This window comes from Brassica rapa, chromosome A09 (assembly GCF_000309985.2).
Source record: "Brassica rapa cultivar Chiifu-401-42 chromosome A09, CAAS_Brap_v3.01, whole genome shotgun sequence".
Classification (NCBI taxonomy): Eukaryota; Viridiplantae; Streptophyta; class Magnoliopsida; order Brassicales; family Brassicaceae; genus Brassica; species Brassica rapa.
In genome coordinates, this window is record NC_024803.2 from 19201154 (window position 1) to 19223852 (window position 22699).

A 22699-nucleotide genomic window follows, 5' to 3' on the forward strand; every position below is an offset into this window, starting at 1 on the left:
CGAAGTGCTTGATTCATAACTCTCATAAAAGTACTTGGTGCGTTTGACAAACCAAAAGGCATGACAAGCCATTCAAAAAGACCTTCACGAGTTTTGAACGCTGTTTTCCATTCATCACCGGGCCGTATACGTATCTGATGGTAACCACTCTTGAGGTCGAGTTTAGAGAAAACTGCAGCAGTACCTATTTGATCGAGGAGATCGTCCAAACGAGGAATAGGAAAACGGTAACGGACGGTGATTTTATTGATGGCACGACTATCCACACACATTCTCCATGAACCATCTTTTTTTGGTATGAGCAAAGCCGGGACTGCACATGGACTTAGACTTTCTCTTAAGAAACCTTTAGAAACAAGTTCTTCCACTTGTCGCCGGAGTTCTTCATGTTCTGAAGGACTCATACGATAGTGAGCTCGGTTGGGAAGGACTGCATCGGGAACCAAGTCGATGTGATGTTGTATGTCACGAAGAGGTGGAAGGCCGGTGGGTAAGTCACTTGGAAAGACGTCCGTGAATTCTTGAAGGAGAGGAGAAAATGCTTCAGGAACTGAGGGTGACATGGAAAAAATATTCGTGTTGACAAGAGCGACCATGAAACCTTCTTCTTGCAACGTTTCTTCAAACTGCTTACGTTGAAGAATCAGCACCGGAGAAGAAGTCGGAACCTGCTTTTCTGGTTCGGATGGTTGTAAGGTGAAGTTACGGTCCTGAAAACGAAAGCTGTAAGTGTTTTTGAAGCCGTCATGATGAATTCTGCGGTCATATATCCATGGGCGGCCTAAGAGGAGATGGCAAGCATCCATGGGAGCCACATCGCATTGGATTTGATCTTTGTATGAATTCCCAACTGAAAAAGATATCATTGCTCGGCGAGTTATTAGCAAATCAGTTTTCTGATCCAGCCAAGCTAGCTTATATGGAAAAGGACGGAGCTCTGTTGGTAGATTGAGTTTGTTGACTACTTCCTCAGCGATCACATTCTCACTACTACCAGAATCGATGATGAATTTGCAAACCTTTCCTTCAATCGTACACTTCGAATGAAAAAGATTATGACGTTGTGGGTTTTCTGCCAAAACTCGAGGCGCAAGACAGACACGGCGAAGCATTAACGATGTGCCTGTATCCGCGATAAGAACCTCTGTGTCTTCGTGTGCGTCTATAGGTTCTTCATCATAAATCACTTCGACGTCATTGCCAGAAGTGTCAAGGAGAAGTCCGCGACGGTTTCTTGTCGGGCAGTTAGACTGGCGATGACCAATTTCTCCACAAGAGAAACAACGCAGGGACGTTGGACGTAGTTGTCGATTATCCGTAGCAGGGACGATGGCTGTTTCCGTTTTGGGGAAGGCTGCATCATCGGGAGTTGGTGCCGGCGATGGAGAAGATCGTGCTGGGCGGGCGTTAGTCCAGGAAGAGAAGGTTGATTTAGTTTGTGCTTCAATGGTAAGTGCTTGTTGATGGGCTTCAGACAACGTCAAAGGATGGAAGAGGTTGAGTGTGTGTTGAATTTGTTGTCGGAGTCCTGCTGTAAAACGTGCAACCAGTTGTCGTTCGGAGTCTTGTATATCCACACGATTGAGAAGCAAGAAAAATTCGGTAGAGTACTCAGCCACAGAGCGGGTTCCTTGTCGTATGGTATGGAGACGTTGAAACATCTGTTGGTCATAATTATATGGTAAGAATGTTTTCTTAAGTTTTGACTTAAGCTTGTCCCAAGCCATGATTTTAGGCTTCCCGAGACGAGCCCGTGTGGTCTTCAACTGAGTCCACCATGCTGCAGCGCGTCCTCGAAAACGCATAGTTAGTAACGGAACGCAGCGCTCCATTGGTGCTCTTTTAAACTCAAGAATTTCTTCCACAGTAACTATCCAATCAAGCAGTTCTTCAGCCGAGGTATTCCCATGAAACTCCGGGATTTCGGTTTTGAATCCAGTTTCCCAACGAACATCTGCGGCGATAACTGGGGCGTTATCCTGAGCTAAAACACGGTTGTTACGAAGAGGAGCAAAAGGGTTATCATCAGCTGCAGCTGCTGCGGCTGCAAATTCATCTTCCTCATCGTCTTCATCATTGTTGTTGTTGTTATTGTTATCGCGAACTGGTGGGAGGGGTTGGTGAACATTAATATTTTGGAGTGCGGCGGTGATCGTAGCCATCTGGGCTTGGAGCTCAGCAATAGCGTCGCGGGTGATTTCTGCTTCAGTGCGTAACGGTGCTCGACGAGTTCTTGCCATCGTGTATGACAAACAAGGAACGTAGCAAAGCTCTGATACCAACCTGGCGCAGCGTATCAATGGTAACTCAGCTCAAATCTAGGGATTTAGGTAAATCTCTAGAGACCTGACTTCTTGTATCGATGAATTGAATCAAATCGACGCAAGGCTCTCGTATTGATGAATTTAATCGAATCAACGCAAGGCTTAAGAGAAACTCTTGTAATTAAAACTATCAAATCTGATTATCAAAAGTAATATTACAAAGACTTATATAAGTCATGAGAGTCGGCAAAATCTCCAACTCCTCTAGAAAATAGGAAAACTTAAAAGAAAAGTTAAAAACATAAAAGGAAACTTTGAAAATAAACCGGCATAGAACAGAGGTTTCTTGGCGGAGAAGGTATTATGCTGCTGCATCATATATGTTGTCTCTTACGAGTACCTAAAACTCTAGGCAGTGATATGAGGTGTGAGCATGATTCAAAACACGTAAACTGTTATTGTGTTATTTATTATGAATTTGTGATATTTATCATATCTTGTGGTTCTTACATCATAAATCATAACCCTAAACAATCTTATTCGGAACCCAAACCCTAAATAACTAAACCCTATACCCTAAACGGCAAACAACAAATCAGCCGTAAAGGTTTTAATAACTCAGCCTGTTAGTGTAAGTTAATATTTACAAATGGCGCGAAACTTTTAGATATTTTATCTCGCGACCTTTGCTGTTTCATACTTCCCCTATATATAGCCCCCTTCTCTTGCACCTTCTCGCCTTATCTCACTAGAAAACCTAAACAATATCTCTATATCGCCTTACAAAGTTATGATTGTTCCTGGTTATTCAGAAAGGTTAGAGAACAGAGTCAATGAGATACTAAACTCTGAAAATCGTGAAAACCTTCCTGTTCTATACCCTGGCCCGGGTGTCTTGCTTGACAGCGTAATCTGGTTTAAATTTCTAAGCGATCTCTCCCTGGGCATCCCGTCGATTTTAGCAGAAGGATGGGTTCATGATTGGCCGACATGGCGCGCCATTCCCGATCATTTTAAGGAACGCTGGTTTCTTCAACTCGCTGTAAGGACAACATCTTTGAATTGTTTTTGATATTAGACATAATAACAGCACTTACATTTGGAAATTGGTTTTTTGTTGTAGCGCAAACGCACGTGGGCACGAAGATATAATTTTCAAGTTTGGACAAATTTTAATCTGGTGGCCAGAACGGTGTTTCGTTGTCAGATGCGCCTCTTGAAGAGGAGGTGGGCACATGGGGGTGAGAAGCCTGCGTGGATGCTAACTAGAGTTTGGCGTGATCTTGTCCACATGTTTGAAGAATTTGGTCCTGATAATTTTGGTTTTAGAAATTGATTTGTTGTTTTTGTTTGTATTCAGCCGTCAAGGTTTTGTAAAGTTGTTTAACTCAGCCGTTAAGTTTCTAAAAAGTTGTTTAACTCAGCCACTAAGTTTCTATTAAGTTGTTTAACTCAGCCGTTAAGTTTCTATAAAGTTGTTTAACTCAGCCGTTAAGGTTTTATAAAGTTGTGTAACTCAGCCGGAATTGTTTGCGTCAAACGTCAGTGTTTCAGTTAAGTAACTCAGCCGTAATACGAATTAAGATACTAATAACTCAGCTTTATATTGTAAAAATACAAAGCCATAGTTAACGCTATTTTCAATGTATTATTATGGCCGCCATTACATAATCGAGACCATTATTAGAGTCCTTTATTCTCTTATTATTATACGTGCGAGAAATTCCATCGTCATTGAGAATATCGAGACTCATTATTATGTGCATGAGAAATTTCGTTTGCATTGAGAATATCGAGACTCATTATTATACGGCTGGCACGCATGTATCGGATTATTTACATAATCGAGGTATTGTTATTTTTAATGCAACTCAGTCTATACGTCTACGTTAACTCAGCCAAAATATAGACGCTAACACAGCCGTAATACGAATTCAACTTAAGTGTTTGATAAAATAATAAAGAACCTTTCGTATTTCTTGATTTGATTGAGTTCTGTAATAATTAAAGTGCATCAAGTGTGTGGAAAAATACGGCTGACATCAGCTCTTTCGAGGTAGCCGTGGAGATCAGGATTAAGTGCTTCAATCTCCTCGAAAATCATATCAAAGTCAGACATTCTAAAACATCTCGCCGCTTTCTTCACCAGTCGAAATACATCTTTTCCTTTGTACCGTCCCAATATGTTTTTATACAAATGATAGGTGCATATTCCACGAGCAGCTAACGGATACACATTTGTAATTGCTTTCCCTATCGAGTTATGCCTATCTGATATTATCGCAAGACCCTCCTGGTCAGGAATCAACACTTTTAGTTGCGTAAAAAACCAATTCCACGAATCATCATTTTCAGTGTCAACCACTGCGAAGGCTATTGGAAAAATCTGAAAGTTACCATCCTGAGCTAGTGCTGTGAGTAGCGTCCCTTTATATTTACCATTGAGAAACGTACCGTCGACGACAACAACTTTGCGCATGAAAGGAAACCCATTAACGCTCGCACCAAACGCAAGAAACACATACATGAATTTTCCAAGCTCATCGATTTGAAGACGCGTAACTGTATTCGGATTTGCCCTTCTTATCATGTATAAGTAAGAAGGCAAGAGTTCAAAACCACACTCAGGTGTGCCCTCATCGATTTCCCTTGCACATTTAAGCGTCCCGTGTGATTTCCAATATTCCATCTGCTCACATGAAAAAACAATTTACATAACTCAGCCACATCATATCATTAAGACGGTCACAACGTAAACATAACTCAACCATAGTTTTGTAACTCAGCCATTTCTAACATAAAATAACCCAGCCTATACTCTAACATAACTCAGCCGTTGTAACATAATTACCTTTACACCAAACTGCTTAGTGATAGCTATTCCGACACTCTCAGGGCGAACGGCCGGACCAACGTCGCCGAGAAAGTTCTTGTACAACTCTCCTAAAATATCCGGTGTTGCATTTCGAGATCGATTAGAACGCTCAGTTACAGAACATGCATGATCCGAGTCGTAAATACGAATATAAAACTGCGGGGACAATCCTTCGGTAGATGCACGAACTCTCCATGTACATCCATCAACCCAACACTTAACAACGTATGTTGTCAGGTTTGATATTTCTACATCAAAATCAAATTGATGCCTCACTGTAAAAAGTTTCAGTCGTCTCTTCAAATGCTTTTTAGTCAAGTATCGTTGTCCTACCGCAAGGTCTAACGACGACATCTCCAACTTCAAAACCTCCAGATTCCCTTTAGATTCGCTCATCAAGAAGTTCTGATATCTCTTCTTGGAAGGTAGCGTTGGTGAATCTTCGTCTTCTTCGATAGGAGACTCACCGTATGTGCTGAAGTTATCATCTTCAGATGACGCACCGTCCGAGTCATCGAACATATCAAATCGACTTTCAAATTCATCATCTTCTTCGTTTTCTTTGCCTATTTCATCTTCTCCGGCTACGTCGTGTATTTCAACGTTACTAAAGCAGTCATTCTCAATTTCATCTTGTTCATCCTCCAAACTGCAACCATCGTAACTCCCATTCTCTATAGACTCAACTTCTAAAGCTTCTTCTTCTAAAGCTTCTTCTTCTGAAGCGTCTTCTTCTGAAGCTTCTTCTTCTGAAGCTTCTTCTTCTGAAGCTTCTACGTCTGAGCTGTCATCCTTTTTCTCTGTAATCTCCACACAGAGACGTAGTTGTTCGCTTTTCTTTAAGCTTAGAAAACATTGCAATTGTCGAGTGTTGGATACGTAAACTGGTGGAGTGTTGTGCGCCATTATTTTCAATGTTTTATTCGAAAACATGTAGCTAAGCAGAATATGAACCTTCAAATCATTCAAACCGTAATCGTCGATGACAGACTTTGTGAAATCTTCAAGTTTAGTTTTCTCACCTAAATGAAGAACTCTACACCCTCTACTGTCGACATTGAATACATATCGTTTTTTCATAATCCATTTACCGGAAACAATAATAACGGGATCCATTACCATATGAGAAAGATGAAGAGGATAGATAACTGAGATGATGAAGAAGAAAAGAAAGGCTATGTAATCATTCAAAAATAAGATGAAGAAGACAACTGAAAGGTCTCGTAACTCAGTTGTAAATTGGGCGACCGTTAGTGATGACATGTCAAATCCGAGTTGATGACATGGCAGATGACATGGAACATCGGTTAATCAGCCGACAAACAAATCAGTAACTCAGCCAAAATAAGTCAGCCATCATGTTTACACTTTGTCAGCCGATACATGGAAACATTCTAGTAATTAATCTTTTGACAGTAAGTCAGCCGCAATAAGGATGAACAACCATATGTCAGCCGTATCGTTACGTAAATCAGCCATCAAACGAGAACATTCTAGTAATTAATCTTTCGCTCATACGTCAGCCGCAAAGCAGCTGAGTTTACTGTTTATCCATGCTTTAACGGCTGACTAATACAAACCCAGTCGTAACAGCATCCCATAACTCAGCCGTGGCTTCAATAACCCAGCCCATCCATGTTCCTTTACTCAGCTGAAAAAAAGTTTCTCAGCTGTTTCTTAACCACGACTCAGCCAAATTTTCCAGAAATCAAACCGCCGATGTATAAGTCAGCCGTCATTTGTATCATTAAGTCAGCCGTGGTCACATAACTCAGCCGGATTTCTGTAAATCAGTTGTATCGGCAAGCTGACTTATAGTTTTAAGTCAGCCACTTTCACTTAAGTCAGTCGTATGTATTAAGTCAGCCGTAACGTAAAGATAAATCGGCCGTAACTACGTATCTATCGCTTAACAGCTGACTAAATGAAAATACGGACGCTGTTTGGGTCAAAAACGGTTACGACGGAATTACCACCCGAAAATCCTCAGAGATCGTATTTCCGAAAGAGTTAGTAAAAGAAGGGATGTAATTTTCGTAAAAATAACCTATACGAGGTTATTTTTACGAAGAAGTATTCTTTGGGATTCAAACCGAACGATCGTCCCGCTCGGTCGCTACGTAGCGACCGAGCTCGGGCCAAAGCTCGGTCGCTACGTAGCGACCGAGTGATCGTCCCGCTCGGTCGCTACGTAGCGACCGAGCGATCGTCCCGCTCGGTCGCTACGTAGTGACCGAGCTCGAGCCAAAGCTCGGTCGCTACGTAGCGACCGAGCGATCGTCCCGCTCGGTCGCTACGTAGCGACCGAGCTCGAGCCAAAGCTCGGTCGCTACGTAGCGACCGAGCGATCGTCCCGCTCGGTCGCTACGTAGCGACCGAGCGATCGTCCCGCTCGGTCGCTACGTAGCGACCGAGCTCGAGCCAAAGCTCGGTCGCTATGTAGCGACCGAGCGATCGTCCCGCTCGGTCGCTACGTAGCGACCGAGCTCAAGCCGAAGCTCGGTCGCTACGTAGCGACCGAGCACTCGTTTTGCTCGGTCGCTACATAGCGACCGGGCTCGAGCCAAAGTTCGGTCGCTGTGTAGCGATTGAACCTTTCCGAACATCGATACGACACCAGTCCTTGCATTCTCGTCAAACCTTCGAATGCTATCTCCCGAAGACCGTAGCAAGCTCAGTCCATGTTTCCCGCTATTCTAATTCATCGATCAAACTTCACGGATTAGAAACCGCGGAAAACTCGTAGTAAACGTGTCGAGTCGGAAGACGGACCAAAGGGACCTAAAACACGACTCGAGGCCCATCCTACGATTTTTCTTAACCAAAAGCCCGTGAACCACAGCATGGTTCGCGCTTGGCCCACGAGGAAGGATAAATGTCAAGTTTCCGTGGATAAATACGGAAGTTTTGAAGATAATTGTGAAGATCGGGAAAAATGGAATATCTCTATTTTTATGCTATGACGGCTTAAGGGCAGAAGAGTAAAAGCGTAAACCGACCTTGGAGCTAGTATATAAGGAGTCCTAGGCGAGGAGCAGAAGGGAGAACTTTTTCAGAGCAAACTTAGCACTTAGAGCGATTTAGGCAACTTTCCGTTTTTGTTATTTCGAGCTGCGACTCAATTAGGTTTAGCCGTCTTAGGGTTGCTAGAACTAGGAATCTCGCCGACAGCTCTCGAGCCCAGGTTTATACCTTGTTGTAACGCTCATACGCAGATTCGGAATAAGATCTACTTTGCTCTCTTTTCGATTTCTTATTTTTATCGTTGTTATTCTCGTGTTCTGATTGCTTGACGTGTGGTAATTAACAGATATCCGGGTCCTCTGGGAAACTAGGGTTTTCTTAGTTTCCTTATTTAAACGGAAATCGACAGTGCGAATTTCGGTTCCCACAGTTTGGCGCTAGAAGGAGGGGACCTTACGGATCAATCTAACCCGCAAAAGCCACACACAGTCAGACATGTCAACCAACGATGCGGATAACGTGCAAACTCCCCTTAACGGAGGCAGCGGCACCGATCTCCACACTCCGGTAGCGGACGTATCTGCGGCCAACGCGCAAGCCAACGCCGCGACTCTCGAGGAGTGTAAAAAGATGTTCGCCACCTATGAAAAAAGGTCGGAAGAACAGGATAAGCTCGTGAATACCTTGACCAAACAGGCTGAAACCTTAACGGCAAGGACCCAAGCTATCCGTCCCCGCGGAACCACCAAAATCCGCGGGAAGAGGCTCGATTTCGCCACCCCACTCGATAGAGCAGGAGTCGCGCGGGAACGACCTTCCGGTCAAAACCCCAGCGAGAAGTCTCCCATCGAGAAGGGGAACTCTGAAAGTCTTCCGCTCCCTGCAAAGGACTCGGAGGATAACGAAGCCGAACACATTGACCTGGATCCTAGCGATGTCTCCAACGACACCGACGAGGATGTCGACAGACATCCAAGAAGGACCAGAAGCCGATCCGCTCGGGAAGGCTCCCCGTTCGAAAAACCAATGACGGAAGAAGAAGAAGTCGCCTATTGGAACGAACAAGAGGAGCTGGCCGAAAGGCAAACCGAGCTCACTCGCAGTAAGCGCCGACAGGCTCGGAAATCCACTGACGAGACATCGGATATCCGCGATCTTCGCGACTACATCACCAAGACTGCGGCAGAAGTGAGAGCCGTAAAGTCTCAAATCCATCATGCTACTAGTGCTGCCCCCGAGATCGATCGACTGCTGGAAGGAGCTCGAAAGACCCCCTTTACCAGTCGCATTTCGGACATGAGGGTGTCCGATCCGGGAAAGATCAAAGTACCAAAGTACGATGGTACGGCCGATCCGAAAGCGCACCTTCAGGCTTTCCACATCGCGATGGGAAGAGCAAGACTGAAGGACTGCGAAAAGGATGCCGGCTATTGCCGCCTGTTCGTCGAAAATCTTGAAGGAGCAGCGCTCGAATGGTTCGCACGCCTTCGTCGCAACACCATCGGGAGTTTTCGACAGCTCACATCGGAATTCCTCAAACAGTACTCTGTATTCATAGACAGGGAAACCTCCGATGTTGATCTCTGGAGTCTCTCCCAGAGGGAAGACGAACCCCTCCGCGAGTTTATCGGTCGGTTCAAACTGATAATGTCCAGGGTCAGCGGGATAAGCGACAAAGTGGCCATCGACGCGCTGAGAAAGACGCTCTGGTACAAGTCGAAATTCAGAAAATGGATAACTCTCGACAAACCGCGAACGATCCAGGACGCCCTCCACAAAGCAACGGACTATATCATAGTGGAGGAAGAAACTAAAGTCTTATCGCAAAAACATAAGCCGGCAAGACCATCCTTGAAAGACGCAGATCCGAAGGGGAAAAAGAAGAACTCTCGTAACGACAAGTACGTCCATCACGAGGGGGAAGATCTCCAAGGAGCGCATAACTATGCGATCAATTCGGATCAAGGCCGGACCACGGGCAACACATGGACTCGCAATCAAGGGTATGACGAGAACACCTTCTGCGAGTTCCACCAATCCCGAGGACACTCCACGACTAATTGCAAAGTCTTAGGAGCAAGACTGGCCGCGAAGCTGCTCGCTGGAGAGCTTTCGGAAGTAACTAGCGTCAAGTATCTCATCCTCGATTCTGATCGGCCTCCAAAGACGGACAGAAATCCGCCCGCCGAAAAATCTCCTCAACGAAACCAACCTGGGGATAAACGCGGTAGGAGGCCGGATGACAAAGGGAACGATAACAATCATCGCAGAGTCAATATGATCATCGGAGGATCTCAATACTGCGGCGATACCGTGTCAGCCATCAAGGCTTACCAACGGAAGGCAGAATCAAGCGCAAATTGGCCTACATGGTCTCCTCCTCGAGACGGCCAAAGTTGCTCGATCACCTTCACGGAGGAAGAAGCCGGCGGTATCGACCAACCTCACTGCGACCCGCTCGTCATAGATCTCGTCATACGAGATTTAGAAGTCGGAAGGGTACTCGTCGATACGGGAAGCACGGTCAACGTAATCTTCCGCGACACTCTCAAGCGGATGAGTATCGAACTCAGAGAGGTAATTCCGAGCTCAGCCAAGCTCGGTCGCTACGTAGCGACCGAGCGATCGTCCCGCTCGGTCGCTACGTAGCGACCGAGTTCGAGCCAAAGCTCGGTCGCTACGTAGCGACCGAGCGATCGTCCCGCTCGGTCGCTACGTAGCGACCGAGCTCGAGCCAAAGCTCGGTCTCTACATAGCGACCGAGCGATCGTCCTGCTCGGTCGCTACGTAGCGACCGAGCGATCGTCCCGCTCGGTCGCTACGTAGTGACCGAGCTCGAGCCAAAGCTCGGTCGCTATGTAGCGACCGAGCGATCGTCCCGCTCGGTCGCTACGTAGCGACCGAGCTCAAGCCGAAGCTCGGTCGCTACGTAGCGAGCGAGCACTCGTTTCGCCCGGTCGCTACATAGCGACCGGGCTCGAGCCAAAGTTATGTCGCTGTGTAGCGATTGAACCTTTCCCAACATCGATACGACACCAGTCCTTGCATTCTCGTCAAACCTTCGAATGCTATCTCCCGAAGACCGTAGCAAGCTCAGTCCATGTTTCCCGCTATTCTAATTCATCGATCAAACCTCGCGGATTAGAAACCGCGGAAAACTCGTAGTAAACGTGTCGAGTCGGAAGACGGCCCAAAGGGACCTAAAACACGACTCGAGGCCCATCCTACGATTTTTCTTAACCAAAAGCCCGTGAACCACAGCATGGTTCGCGCTTGGCCCACGAGGAAGGATAAATGTCAAGTTTCCGCAGATAAATACGGAAGTTTTGAAGATAATTGTGAAGATCGGGAAAAATGGAATATCTCCATTTTTATGCTATGACGGCTTAAGGGCAGAAGAGTAAAAGCGTAAACCGACCTTGGAGCTAGTATATAAGGAGTCCTAGGCGAGGAGCAGAAGGGAGAACTTTTTCAGAGCAAACTTAGCACTTAGAGCGATTTAGGCAACTTTCCGTTTTTGTTATTTCGAGCTGCGACTCAATTAGGTTTAGCCGTCTTAGGGTTGCTAGAACTAGGAATCTCGCCGACAGCTCTCGAGCCCAGGTTTATACCTTGTTGTAACGCTCATACGCAGATTCGGAATAAGATCTACTTTGCTCTCTTTTCGATTTCTTATTTTTATCGTTGTTATTCTCGTGTTCTGATTGCTTGACGTGTGGTAATTAACAGATATCCGGGTCCTCTGGGAAACTAGGGTTTTCTTAGTTTCCTTATTTAAACGGAAATCGACAGTGCGAATTTCGGTTCCCACAGACGCGAATTCCTCCGTGGCGCCGGTTTTTTGCCTACGTGGCAGCGAAAAATAATGGCATTCTCGTAAATACATTTTATCTCATAACGTAAAAAAAGGGTACGCTTGGTATCGAAAATATTCTAGTAATAAAAAAAGATCTGTATCATTCTAGTCAATACACCTAAAATATGTAACATTCTAGTAAACTTCCCATGATAAAGTTGGATCGCGAGCAGTCCAATATATAGTAAATCATGCAAAGGTGAAAAGTTTGGCACGTTGTGAGGCTCAAGAGTTACCAATATAATATTTCAGGAGTTCGTAGCCAGATTGATGACTTTGAAAACTGACGTCTTGACGATACCTCTCCCGTTTGGACTGGTTTATGTTCGAAAGAGAAGGATAATATTCTCATGGACTCTAGACAAGACATGAAAAAGTCGTCCACCCTAGCATTTGGAGCTCTAAGCCATTATTTTGGACATGTCTTACATACATGATCATAAGGTGGACTGTCATAAGTTTCAATTAGTCCTGATTGGATCGCGACAAAAAAAAAATCACTACACTATTCTTCACAACTTCATCATGACATAGAGGTAAGTTTAGTGGTTTATTGAATTTAAAAATCCACTTTTTGGTATGCTAGATTTATATCTTTTTGTAAACCCTCACTCTCCGGTTTGGGTTGTGTTTCCGAATCGTTAGTTTATAGAATTTTTTTTTCATAATGATCTCAAATTTCTTCCATATAGCTACTGTAAATTTGATTATTCTCAAAATATCAAATCCCGTAGTCATTCAATTCATTCATATATAAACATATCTTGCCCGTTTATATATATATATATATGAATGTGTGTATGTATTTATTAGTTGCTTGAAGCAATGAATCAAGCTAAAAAAAACAGATAGGAAGCTTGAAAGTTAGAGAAACGAAATAAACCAGAAAGAATCGGAGGTCATAGGTAGGCACATGTGCAGAAAAAGCCCTAACCTTGGCCATTGCCTAGTGCATGGCATATTCAAATTCATATATTGACATCAGACGATCCATACATATATATAGATATATTGTTTACTTTCATACCTCTCTGTATATATTCCTCTTTAGTATTCATATTAATTATATCTAGATGTATACGTAAAGCTGGACCGTATATCCAAGTTGAAGATCCCCATATCCATATGGGTCTTTGTTTCTCTAACAAACCCTTGCTTACGGAGCAATCAAACGGGATTAATGACACTAATAGTTTAGTGTTTACATGTTTATCGGGATCGTTCATTAATGATAATAAGTCAACATGGCGTAGAGACACATGTAGCAGTCGATTTTACGCAAGTGTACCACACGCTGCAATACAAGGTGCGTTAGAGGCATTATATTAAATTGTCATATTAATCTCCGGCGAGTCTTGCTTTCTACGATAGCTTTTTGAGCATCTCCGGCGGCGTGGTACCCGGCCGTCAACTTCACCATCATCATCGGCATGATCAACATGCATGACCATATACATTTCATATTATCATTTAATTAACTCCGTTGACAACTACGTGTGACTGTTTGCGTATATATATATATAATCAAGAATTTGTAGCTGCTTAGAAAGAAAGGCAGTGCTTAAATGTTTTAAGAGATTGATTGGTTGATTGATCAAGAAAACGTAATCAAAATGGGTTCTTCGTCCAACGGAGGCGTGCCACCTGGGTTTCGGTTTCATCCGACAGACGAAGAGCTTCTACATTACTACCTAAAGAAGAAAATCTCTTACCAGAAGTTTGAGATGGAAGTTATCAGAGAGGTTGACTTAAACAAGCTTGAGCCTTGGGATTTACAAGGTACTATTTACTCCTTTAGTCCATCTTTCAAGAACATTCATACAGTTTATTGCTTGTTATGTATAAACACATCCATTTCGTTTTTTTTACTAATTGTTAGTTGATTTTTTTCTGAGATTAAGGCTCATAATTCTTGATTACTCATCCATTTCTTGATTACTAGTTATATACATGACCACTATTTATAAACCAATTCTCTAAATTTGTATGCTTTTTTTTTTACATAGAGAGATGCAAGATAGGGTCAACGCCGCAGAACGAATGGTATTTTTTTAGCCACAAGGATAGGAAATATCCGACGGGATCAAGGACAAACCGTGCTACTCACGCAGGGTTCTGGAAAGCGACAGGACGTGACAAGTGCATAAGGAACTCTTACAAGAAGATAGGAATGCGGAAGACTCTCGTGTTCTACAAAGGAAGAGCTCCTCATGGCCAAAAGACTGATTGGATCATGCATGAGTACCGTCTTGAAGATGCTGATGATCCTCAAGGCAACCTAAGTGTATGTCTTTTATTTGAGAAATCTTTGCAAAATTTTTAGACTATTACTTTGGCAAATATCAGCAGGACGGTAATTTGTTTTTTTTTTCTTTTCTTCGGAATCTATAAATATACCGTATATAAGAGCACCTCTAATAAGGGTTATAGTTTAATGGTTCTAAAAATACATATATGTGTGTGTATTATATATGTATATGTAATTGTGAGGTTCTAAATTTTACGGGAAATCCAACTCAATATATTTTTGTGAGATATGTTGGATTGAGTTTCCCTTTAGAAATCTAGAATTACATACACATATATAATATATACATATACGTATATGTGTTTTTAGAACTTTTAAGCTAAAACTCTCAATTGGGGGGTGCTCTAATATCTGATCTTAAAACTCTCGATTGAAAATTAAGGTTCTTGATTATTATAAAATTCTTTGTGCAACATTTTGATATAGAATATTGCAGTCTTAAAATAGTTTGAGACGGCTCTGTATGTCATGATGTGTTAAATTTAATCATCTGGTTAGGAAATTGCTGTATTATATTTAATCCGTTTGCTACATATATTATTTGATCTTGTAGGAAGATGGCTGGGTGGTTTGTAGGGTATTCATGAAGAAGAATTTGTTCAAGGTAGTGAATGACGGTGGTTCAAGCATTAACTCTGCCGACCAATACAACCATGATGCGTCCAACAACAACAACAACACACTCCAAGCTCGTAGCTTTATGCACGGAGACAGTCCTTACCAACTAGTACGTAACCACGGAGCCACGACATTCGAACTCAACAAGCCTGACCTTTCTCTTCATCAGTACCCACCTATCTTCCACAAGCCACCTTCTCTTGGAGTTGACTACTCTTCAGGATTTCCAAGGGATTGTGAGAGTGCGGCTAGTGAAGGGTTACAATATCAGCAAGCATGTGAGCCGGGTTTAGAGGTTGGCACGAGCGAGACAGTGGCTAATCATAACCATCAACAAGGTTTAGGTGAATGGTCAATGATGGATAGGCTTGTGACATGTCATTTGGGAAATGAAGATTCCTCTAGAGGGATTAGGTTTGAGGATGGTAACAACAATTCGTCGGCTGTTGTTCAGCCAGTTCCTACGTCGAACCAGCTTTCGTTGCGCAGTGAGATGGATTTCTGGGGTTATTCTAAATAGACGATTATATATCTTATGGGTTATGACTATGCATGTTCCAGATTACATTTTTATTTTTTTTATTTTTATGGGTGGAGGCAAATTGCTTAACAAAACCCAAGTATATCCACTGTTCGAATGAATACCGAAGGGATTGATTATCTTATTGTGCTCATCATGATCTATGTACTGTTGTTTTCCTTTGTGTTGCAATGCTTCTCATACACCACAAAAACTTGGTTCTATTTTTTTCTCCAAAAACAATGTGCAATTGTGTATCATGCAGACTTTAAACATGAGTAATGATATCGCTATGAGTCTATGACACTTACAAACAACTAGAGTACATAATATAAATTATTTTCGTAACAGAAAATGGTGACAGTTTAGGATAGAATTTATCTGTAATAATATAATCACTAAAAATCAAAATAAAACCGAATGATGAAATATGTATATGACTAAACGCAAACGCACCATCAGATGGTTATCCTTAGAAGCAATAATTAAGTAACATTGGAATATATCAAGAAGATGCAGATGGAAGTTTTTTTCACAATGTCAACAGAAACTCTCATCAAACAAAGTGTACAAAGCATCTTCGAAGCTCCTTAAAATGAGAAATGTCTTAGAGAGTGGGAGCTCTCTCAGCAGTACCAGCGATGACGGTAAGCAAATTGTTTCCGAAAGGATCACTTAGATGTTTTGAAAGGTTCTCAACAGGCCCTTCTCCGGTAACATAAGCTTGGATGAAGAAAGCGAACATGGAAAACATGGCCAATCTCCCGTTCTTGATCTCTTTAACCTTGAGAAGAGCTCCTTGTTCAGGGTCTTTAGCAAGTCCCAAAGGGTCGAATGGGCCTCCTGGGTGAAGCTTGTCTTCGAAGTCCTGCCCAAGTTTTTTGCATTTCAAAATTTCAGTCTTTTCACACATGCGGAATAGCAAAAATCTAAAGAAATGTACCAAGCCGTTGGTGATTCGGTAGTACTCAGCTCCACCAAGGAGAACAACCTCAGCAACTACAGCGAGAACAAGGTTGATTGGGATGTTCTTGCCAAAGTAGCTCAATGTGTTTCCATCAAGAAGAAGAGCACCAGTCTGCATAGAGATATTCCAATAGGATCCCATCACATATTCTTCCTTGGGTAGATATATAGAATGTAAGTAAACAGAAGTAGCCAAAACAAACCTTAAACCAGACGGCTTCAGGGCCACAGTTAGCGCCATATTTGTTTAAGGCTTCAGGGATGATGCAACCAGCTGCTCCCAACATAGCCCATCTCGCGTGAATCAGTTCAAAGGCTTGGTATCTGAACAACCACATTCATTACAAAACCAGTCTCAATGTCATTGTTCATATTTTGAAAGATAGAGAACCAAAAACAGGGATGTTAAAAAAAAATAAAAAAAAATAAACAGGATTAGAGAAGAGAATCTGCTTACTTAGCGAAGTTCTCAGGCTTCTTGCCAAGTCCAAATGGGTCATAGCCATAGCTACAATTCAGACCAATAAAGCCTTAAACACTAAACACAAAGTAAGCTATACATATAGAGACATGAAGAAGAAGTGTCTTACTCTCCAGCAACTTCACCGTTCAAGTACTCTGGGATTTCTGATCTGTCCAAAAGACCATCCGGCAAGAAGATTCTCCTGTCAGGACCTGTGCAAATACAATTCACAATCACAAGAGATTGATGTATTGATGGAATAAGAATAGGAAAAAAAAAACAATATGTGTTTTGAAAGAGAAGTAGAAGACACATACCATACCACTTGGCGAGCTCGTCGTTGGCAGCAGAGACAGTCTTGGCCTTGGGAGGAGGAGCTGGCTTCTTCTTGGAGAACAGAGCAACTGTCTTGAACGTGGCGGGAATTGACGCCAATGGAGCAGACGGTCTCGACACTGCCCTGAAGTTAAGGGGCGTACCAAGCATTTCCGACACACCCAAAGACGCCATCTTTTTAGCCCAAGCTTTTTTTTTTTTACTCTGCTTCAAGATCAAGAAAGGTTAAGTGAAAGGGAAGGAAGAGACGAACCTGCAGCTATAAGGTGGAGAGTAGGATTGGTTCATGCTTTTGATTGGTTCAGATTGAAAATGTGAAATATGATTCTGTTCTCTGATTGGCTGTGGTTGCTGATGTGGCAGGTTTTAGTTGGATAATCTATTTATCCATATCTTTCTCTTTTGTGTGGCTAAGCTTCACCTACACTGCAAACCGTATACAGAGAATCTCAAACACACTTGAAATCCTTACTGTTAATGTCGTCCACATATCTCTCACAGCGTCTTCAGTAAATTCTACAGGCCACCTGGTAGGGCATGCTAAATTGTAAGATAATAACGCCAAGTCGCATTAGACCGCAGAAAAATCCCAAACGCAACGGTAAAATTTTCTCACAGCAATCGCTGCCTTTACAAATTGATTTATGAAATAGCATTTGGAGAGTTAAGCTAAGCCATAAGCAACTCATAGCACTTTGTAGAATTACGCGAATCCATCTTCTATTCCACAACTACATTGTACAACTACCAGAGGGATTCACACGTTCCTATCTAAGAACAATGTAACCACTGACTTTTACTTGAACGGAGGTAGTCCCAAGCTGCAGCAAAATACGTTTGCTAAGCTAAATGATGCTAAGTTCCTCACAATCTTCTCGATTTATTTTGTGGTGGCTTTGACAATTTTTTGGTGTGGAAGAGGAGTTCATCAATAAGAGAATCAACTTCATATCTGTCAATTGACATACGAAAATCTTGTATCAGTTCAAACTGTAGTTGATATTTTATAGAACAAGAGGATAACTATATAATAGTACAGGTTTTCTTATGGATAATCGTATGCAATACAATTAAACAAAAGTCCTAAAATGCCAGCTAACGATTTGAAGTTGTTTTCATGATTACTTGTTCTAAACTCCAAAACTGCAAACAACTTAACCAAACAGCTAAAGATTCAGTCATCTTTTATTGGTCAAACAACTTAACCAAACTCCCTTAAATTGAAACATTTATTTTTTAATTTAATATTATCCGAACAAACTCCCATATTTCTTCTCAACTTTTTTTTTAACAATTCAAGTTTGATTTGTTTTGTCATGATGTCCGACAGCTGCTCCCTAGTAGGACGGTACGACATTGCAATGATACTTTTTTTTTACAAGCTTGCAAAGATTGTGAAACTTTACTTGAATGTGGTTACTTCATCCATAGAACACCGGATTGTTAGACAACTTGATGTTGAGAACTATTCTCACAGTGGAGAACTGTGCCATCGCCTTGTTCAATCCAAACTCTTATAGTACACTTTTTCACCATACTTCCTGACATGCTTCACTAGTCGCAACTACGTACTCTGCCTTCGTTGCTGAGAGTCTGACAATAGGTGATTTCTTTGAGCTCCAAGACATTGAACCTTCACGGCCATAAAATTATAGTCTCATGTGCGTCTCGATTGTCTTCATCATTTGCGTAGTATCCACATACCCTACCAATTTTTCTTCTCCACTTCGCTTATACTGAATTTCAAAACTTGACTATGCCTTGAACATATCTTAAAATCCTTTTCAAAGTTAGCATATTTAACTCGACTGGATTCTCCATGTACCTACTTACCACATTCACTGAGTAGGTTAAGTCAGGCCTTGTTGATGTCATAAAATTACCCCGGCTATCTTCTTGTCTTAGTTAAATCTACTAAGTGTTTGGTTCTTTTTTTTCATCGAATTCTTGACTGAGTCACAGTCCTTCATCCCTAATTTCTCCAATGTTTTAAGAGAATATTATTTTTTAAATAATGAAGATCTCATCTTTATCTTGCATCACTTACTCCCAAGAAGCATTTCTTTGTCTCCAAGTCATTCATTGCAAATTCGTTTTTCCATAGACCTTTTAAACCCTTTAAGCAGTAGTTCTAAGTTACTAGTGTAAATTTGATCATCTACATACACGCTAAATATCAATGAGCTCTCCCCTTCTATTTTTCAAATAGTGTATGCTTGGAGTATCATTTTTCATCATTTTCTCATGAAATTATAACATTTAAGCCTACTTGAACATGTTCTTGGTGCTTGTATAAATAAGACCATACAATGCCTTTTTCAGCATTTTTGACTTACTTCATTTGACTCAAAACCCTTTAGTTTCTCAACATACACATCTTCTTTGTATTCTTTCAAATAAGAGGTTCGGTCGTAGTACTTAAGTATTGAATCCACAAGGAGATAAATCACGCAATAGATCCTAATCAGTTTATGATTAAGCTAGGCAAACAATTAAATAGTAAATTACAGGGGTGAACAAGGCACTACAGGAAATGTGGGTATTAATAGCATCGTAGCATAGCGTTTTTGGCATTTCTGCCATTGTATACCAACACTGGCCTTTATAATAGCGTTTATAAAATTTAAAAGCTCTGTTTGTAATCGCAGAAAAACAGAATAATTCAGCCGCGTTAATTTTGTAAGTGGAGGCACCGTACTATTACAAATCAAAAAATAAATGCTATCATATATGAAAAAATATATTAAAAAGTACTTAAGTTAAAATCAAAACCCTTTTGTCTTCACTCTCTTCACATTCCACTAGAATCGAAACCCTTTGTTCTTCATAGTTCCGAAGAAAATCCCGAGAGTTCTCTCGAATCGAAGCTTCAATTGGTATGAGTCTCGATTTGATTCTGAGTTTAGATTATAAAGTTTCCTCCATGATTTTGATTGGTATCTCTTAGATTTGATTCTATGTTTGTGTGAACATGCATGTCGATTGGTATCTCTTTGATTCAAATCTCTTTTGATTTTAGGTTTCGATTTTGATTGTGGGTTTCGATTTTGATTCATGTGAAAGTTTGTGATTTTGTCGATTTTGATTTTGGGTTCCTATTCTTAGTTTTTTTAACACATGCATGTCCAAGTTTGTGATGTTAGGTTTAGATTTTGATTTTGATTTTGATTTTGGGTTTTGATTTTACTTTGATCGAATTTGTTCTTTGTTTATCAGTTTCAGAAATGGCAAAGACAAGAGGAGGAGGACAAGTTGGTTCTTGTCGGAGTAGGCGTAATCAAGGCTTGAAGGTAGTAGATCCAACTCCACAAGTTGGTTCTGCAACAACACTAAAAGTGAAGAAAAGAACAACAAAGAAAATGACTTTCCCAAAAAAGAATGTAGTTCTAACGCCAACGAGAAGAAGTAGTAGAATCAAGAAAAAGCTGCTCAAGATGATGAGGTAGAAGATGTAACACCTGCTCAAGATGATGAGGTAGAGGATGAAGATGATGAGGTAGAAGACGTAACACCTACTCAAGATGATAAGGTAGAAGACGAAGATGATGAGGTAGAAGACGTAACACCTGCTCAAGATGATGAGGTAGAAGATGAGGCTGATCAGGCTGAGAAGTCAATGTCTGAAGATGATAAAGAAGATGCTGGGATAGAAGGAGAGGATGAAGAAGATGGAGTACTCAATGAGAAAGATAATGAAGAAGAAGCGGCCAATATGGAAGATGGTGGAGTTCTCAATGAGAAAGGAAACGAAGAAGAAGCTCTCGATATGCAAGAAGATGGAGTTAGCAATGAGAAAGGGAACGAAGAAGAAGCTCTCAATATGAGAGAAGATGGAGTTAGCAATGCTCAAGATGATAAGATTCCTAGTACTGAAGGAGTTGAGCTAGCAGGGGATGAAGTGAAAGAAAAAAATAAAAGAGGACCAACAAAGAAGCGTATAGTGGCTGAAAATCCCAATGAAAAGATTATGGTCACATTCAATGACTTTGGTGATCATATTGGACCTGGTTCAGTAACACTATCATCTTTTCTTGGTCCTCTTGTGAGGGAACATGTTCCGGTTACACTTGCTGATTGGAGAAATCTTGATGCAGCGACTAAAGCAACAATGTGGGAAGAAATTCAGGTTTGTATATATATATATTTATATGTTTTGTTGAACATTAAATTGAAATATGTTTGACCTTTGCTTATTGTGATAAAAGGGAGTTTAACTTGCAACAGGAGTGGCAGAAAGCTGTTATTTTCAAACAGCTGAGAAATTTGTGGAGGGCTGGGAAGTCGAGGCTAGTGTCACAAGTACGTGCTGCGAAGACTGCAGCTGAGAGAATAGATTTAAAACCGAGAAACACCCATCCATTCAAGTGTGGAACTCTTGGGTTAAGAGCAAAACTACCAAAACTTTCACGGTGAGTTATCTACGACTAAGTAACTTTCATGTCTTATAGATTTAATCACTGTCATATTTATATTGTAGGAAGTGAGTAACAAGTACAGAGAGATGAGAAGAAATCAGATTCCTCATACCACCAGTCGTAAAGGAATGCTACGTTTGGCTGAAGATATGGTAAAAGAGTAGTCAAACATCCACTACAAGAAAACAGCGGTATTCTCACGGACATTCCGACGGAAAATGAAATCCTTGGAATATCCCGAGGAATTTCCAAGGACTTTTCCGACGAACTGGTTGTCCTCGGAGTTTCCTCGGAAATTAGTTTCCTCGGAATTCCGTCGGAAATTTCCGAGGGATTTCCGAGGAATAATGAATTTCCGAGGAGTTTTTTCCGAGGGATTGTTTCGTCGGTACGTCGTCGGAATACTGTTATTCCGACGACATACCGACGATTTTTTCCCTCAGTATGCCGCTATTTTCTTGTAGTGATGTATATATTGTACAGCTTGTTAAATTAAAATGGTACTGAGATATGTCTATTTTTATATAGAAAAAAAGAGTAAAGACCCAAGTAAGGTGAGTAGGAGTAAGGTATGTATTACATGACACACTCATGCTGATGGTAAACCTGTGAAGCCCCAGTTTGCTGAGACTATTGTAAGAATTATGGAAGTTGTATATTGTGCATAATTAATAGATTGTGTCAATGAATTATTTTGTGCTTAAATGAATGTATCTGGAACAAATACAGTCACTTGATAGTCAGATGGACTCAACATCAGCTGCTGATAACATAAGGGAAGATGCTGTGAGCAAGGTTTTGGGAAAAGACAAACCTGAACGAGTAAGGAGGTTTAGTAGAGGGATTACGGCTACTAAGCTAGCATTTCTGTAATTTAGAGACGCAAAGATTGCAGAAATGAAAAGTGAGATTGAAGAGTTAAAGGGCATAGTGCGAGACTTAGCTGGGAAGAAGATAATCCTTTTCATTACATTTGGTCAATTAGTTATAAGACATTTACGATTTCCTTTGCCTTCTCTCAGAAAAGTAATGGTGATGCTGAAACATCTGAGAGTAGTGGTGGATTCAAAGCAGGAGTCAGAGTACAAATACTGGATTAGATTGAATCAGAAGA

At 41.5% G+C, this 22699-nt stretch overlaps 3 protein-coding genes and 1 long non-coding RNA gene across 4 annotated transcripts; 2 read left to right on the forward strand and 2 right to left on the reverse strand.

Moving 5' to 3' along the window:
• The first annotated feature begins 3215 nt into the window (after positions 1–3215).
• On the forward strand, positions 3216–3687 carry LOC103873851. Its single transcript, XR_634068.2, has 2 exons — positions 3216–3306; positions 3388–3687. It is a non-coding gene; the product is annotated as an uncharacterized LOC103873851 (long non-coding RNA).
• Positions 3688–4278: 591 nt separating this feature from the next.
• Positions 4279–5661, reverse strand: LOC117127733. The gene is made up of 2 exons (XM_033278381.1): positions 5116–5661; positions 4279–4953 (listed from the first exon to the last, which is right to left on the reverse strand). The coding sequence occupies exons 1-2, from the start codon at positions 5659–5661 to the stop codon at positions 4279–4281; spliced, it is 1221 nt and encodes a 406-aa protein (XP_033134272.1).
• Positions 5662–13214: 7553 nt separating this feature from the next.
• On the forward strand, positions 13215–15992 carry LOC103838908 (protein BEARSKIN2). The gene is made up of 3 exons (XM_009115357.3): positions 13215–13738; positions 13966–14243; positions 14821–15992. Exons 1-3 carry the CDS (start codon positions 13573–13575, stop codon positions 15403–15405), a joined length of 1029 nt encoding a protein of 342 aa, XP_009113605.1. The 5' UTR covers positions 13215–13572; the 3' UTR covers positions 15406–15992.
• LOC103838910 (chlorophyll a-b binding protein CP26, chloroplastic) lies at positions 15777–17453 on the reverse strand. The gene is made up of 6 exons (XM_009115359.2): positions 17152–17453; positions 16962–17046; positions 16829–16879; positions 16575–16695; positions 16349–16483; positions 15777–16273 (listed from the first exon to the last, which is right to left on the reverse strand). Exons 1-6 carry the CDS (start codon positions 17342–17344, stop codon positions 16013–16015), a joined length of 846 nt encoding a protein of 281 aa, XP_009113607.1. The 5' UTR covers positions 17345–17453; the 3' UTR covers positions 15777–16012.
• Between the last annotated feature and the right edge of the window lie 5246 nt (positions 17454–22699).

Bases quoted from the DNA above. Each gene is read 5' to 3' on its own strand.
- LOC103838910 (XM_009115359.2), bottom strand. From the start codon at position 17,344: ATGGCGTCTTTGGGTGTGTCGGAAATGCTTGGTACGCCCCTTAACTTC. The intron at 16,696-16,828 runs GTAAGCAGATTC...GTGGTTGTTCAG, and splicing joins AAGCCTGAGAACTTCGCTAA to ATACCAAGCCTTTGAACTGA. The intron at 16,274-16,348 runs GTACATTTCTTT...AAACTTGGGCAG, and splicing joins ACCGAATCACCAACGGCTTG to GACTTCGAAGACAAGCTTCA.
- LOC117127733 (XM_033278381.1), bottom strand. From the start codon at position 5,661: ATGTTCGATGACTCGGACGGTGCGTCATCTGAAGATGATAACTTCAGC. The intron at 4,954-5,115 runs GTAATTATGTTA...TCATGTGAGCAG, and splicing joins CTAAGCAGTTTGGTGTAAAG to ATGGAATATTGGAAATCACA.
- LOC103838908 (XM_009115357.3), top strand. From the start codon at position 13,573: ATGGGTTCTTCGTCCAACGGAGGCGTGCCACCTGGGTTTCGGTTTCAT. The intron at 13,739-13,965 runs GTACTATTTACT...TTTTTTACATAG, and splicing joins TGAGCCTTGGGATTTACAAG to AGAGATGCAAGATAGGGTCA. The intron at 14,244-14,820 runs GTATGTCTTTTA...TTGATCTTGTAG, and splicing joins ATCCTCAAGGCAACCTAAGT to GAAGATGGCTGGGTGGTTTG.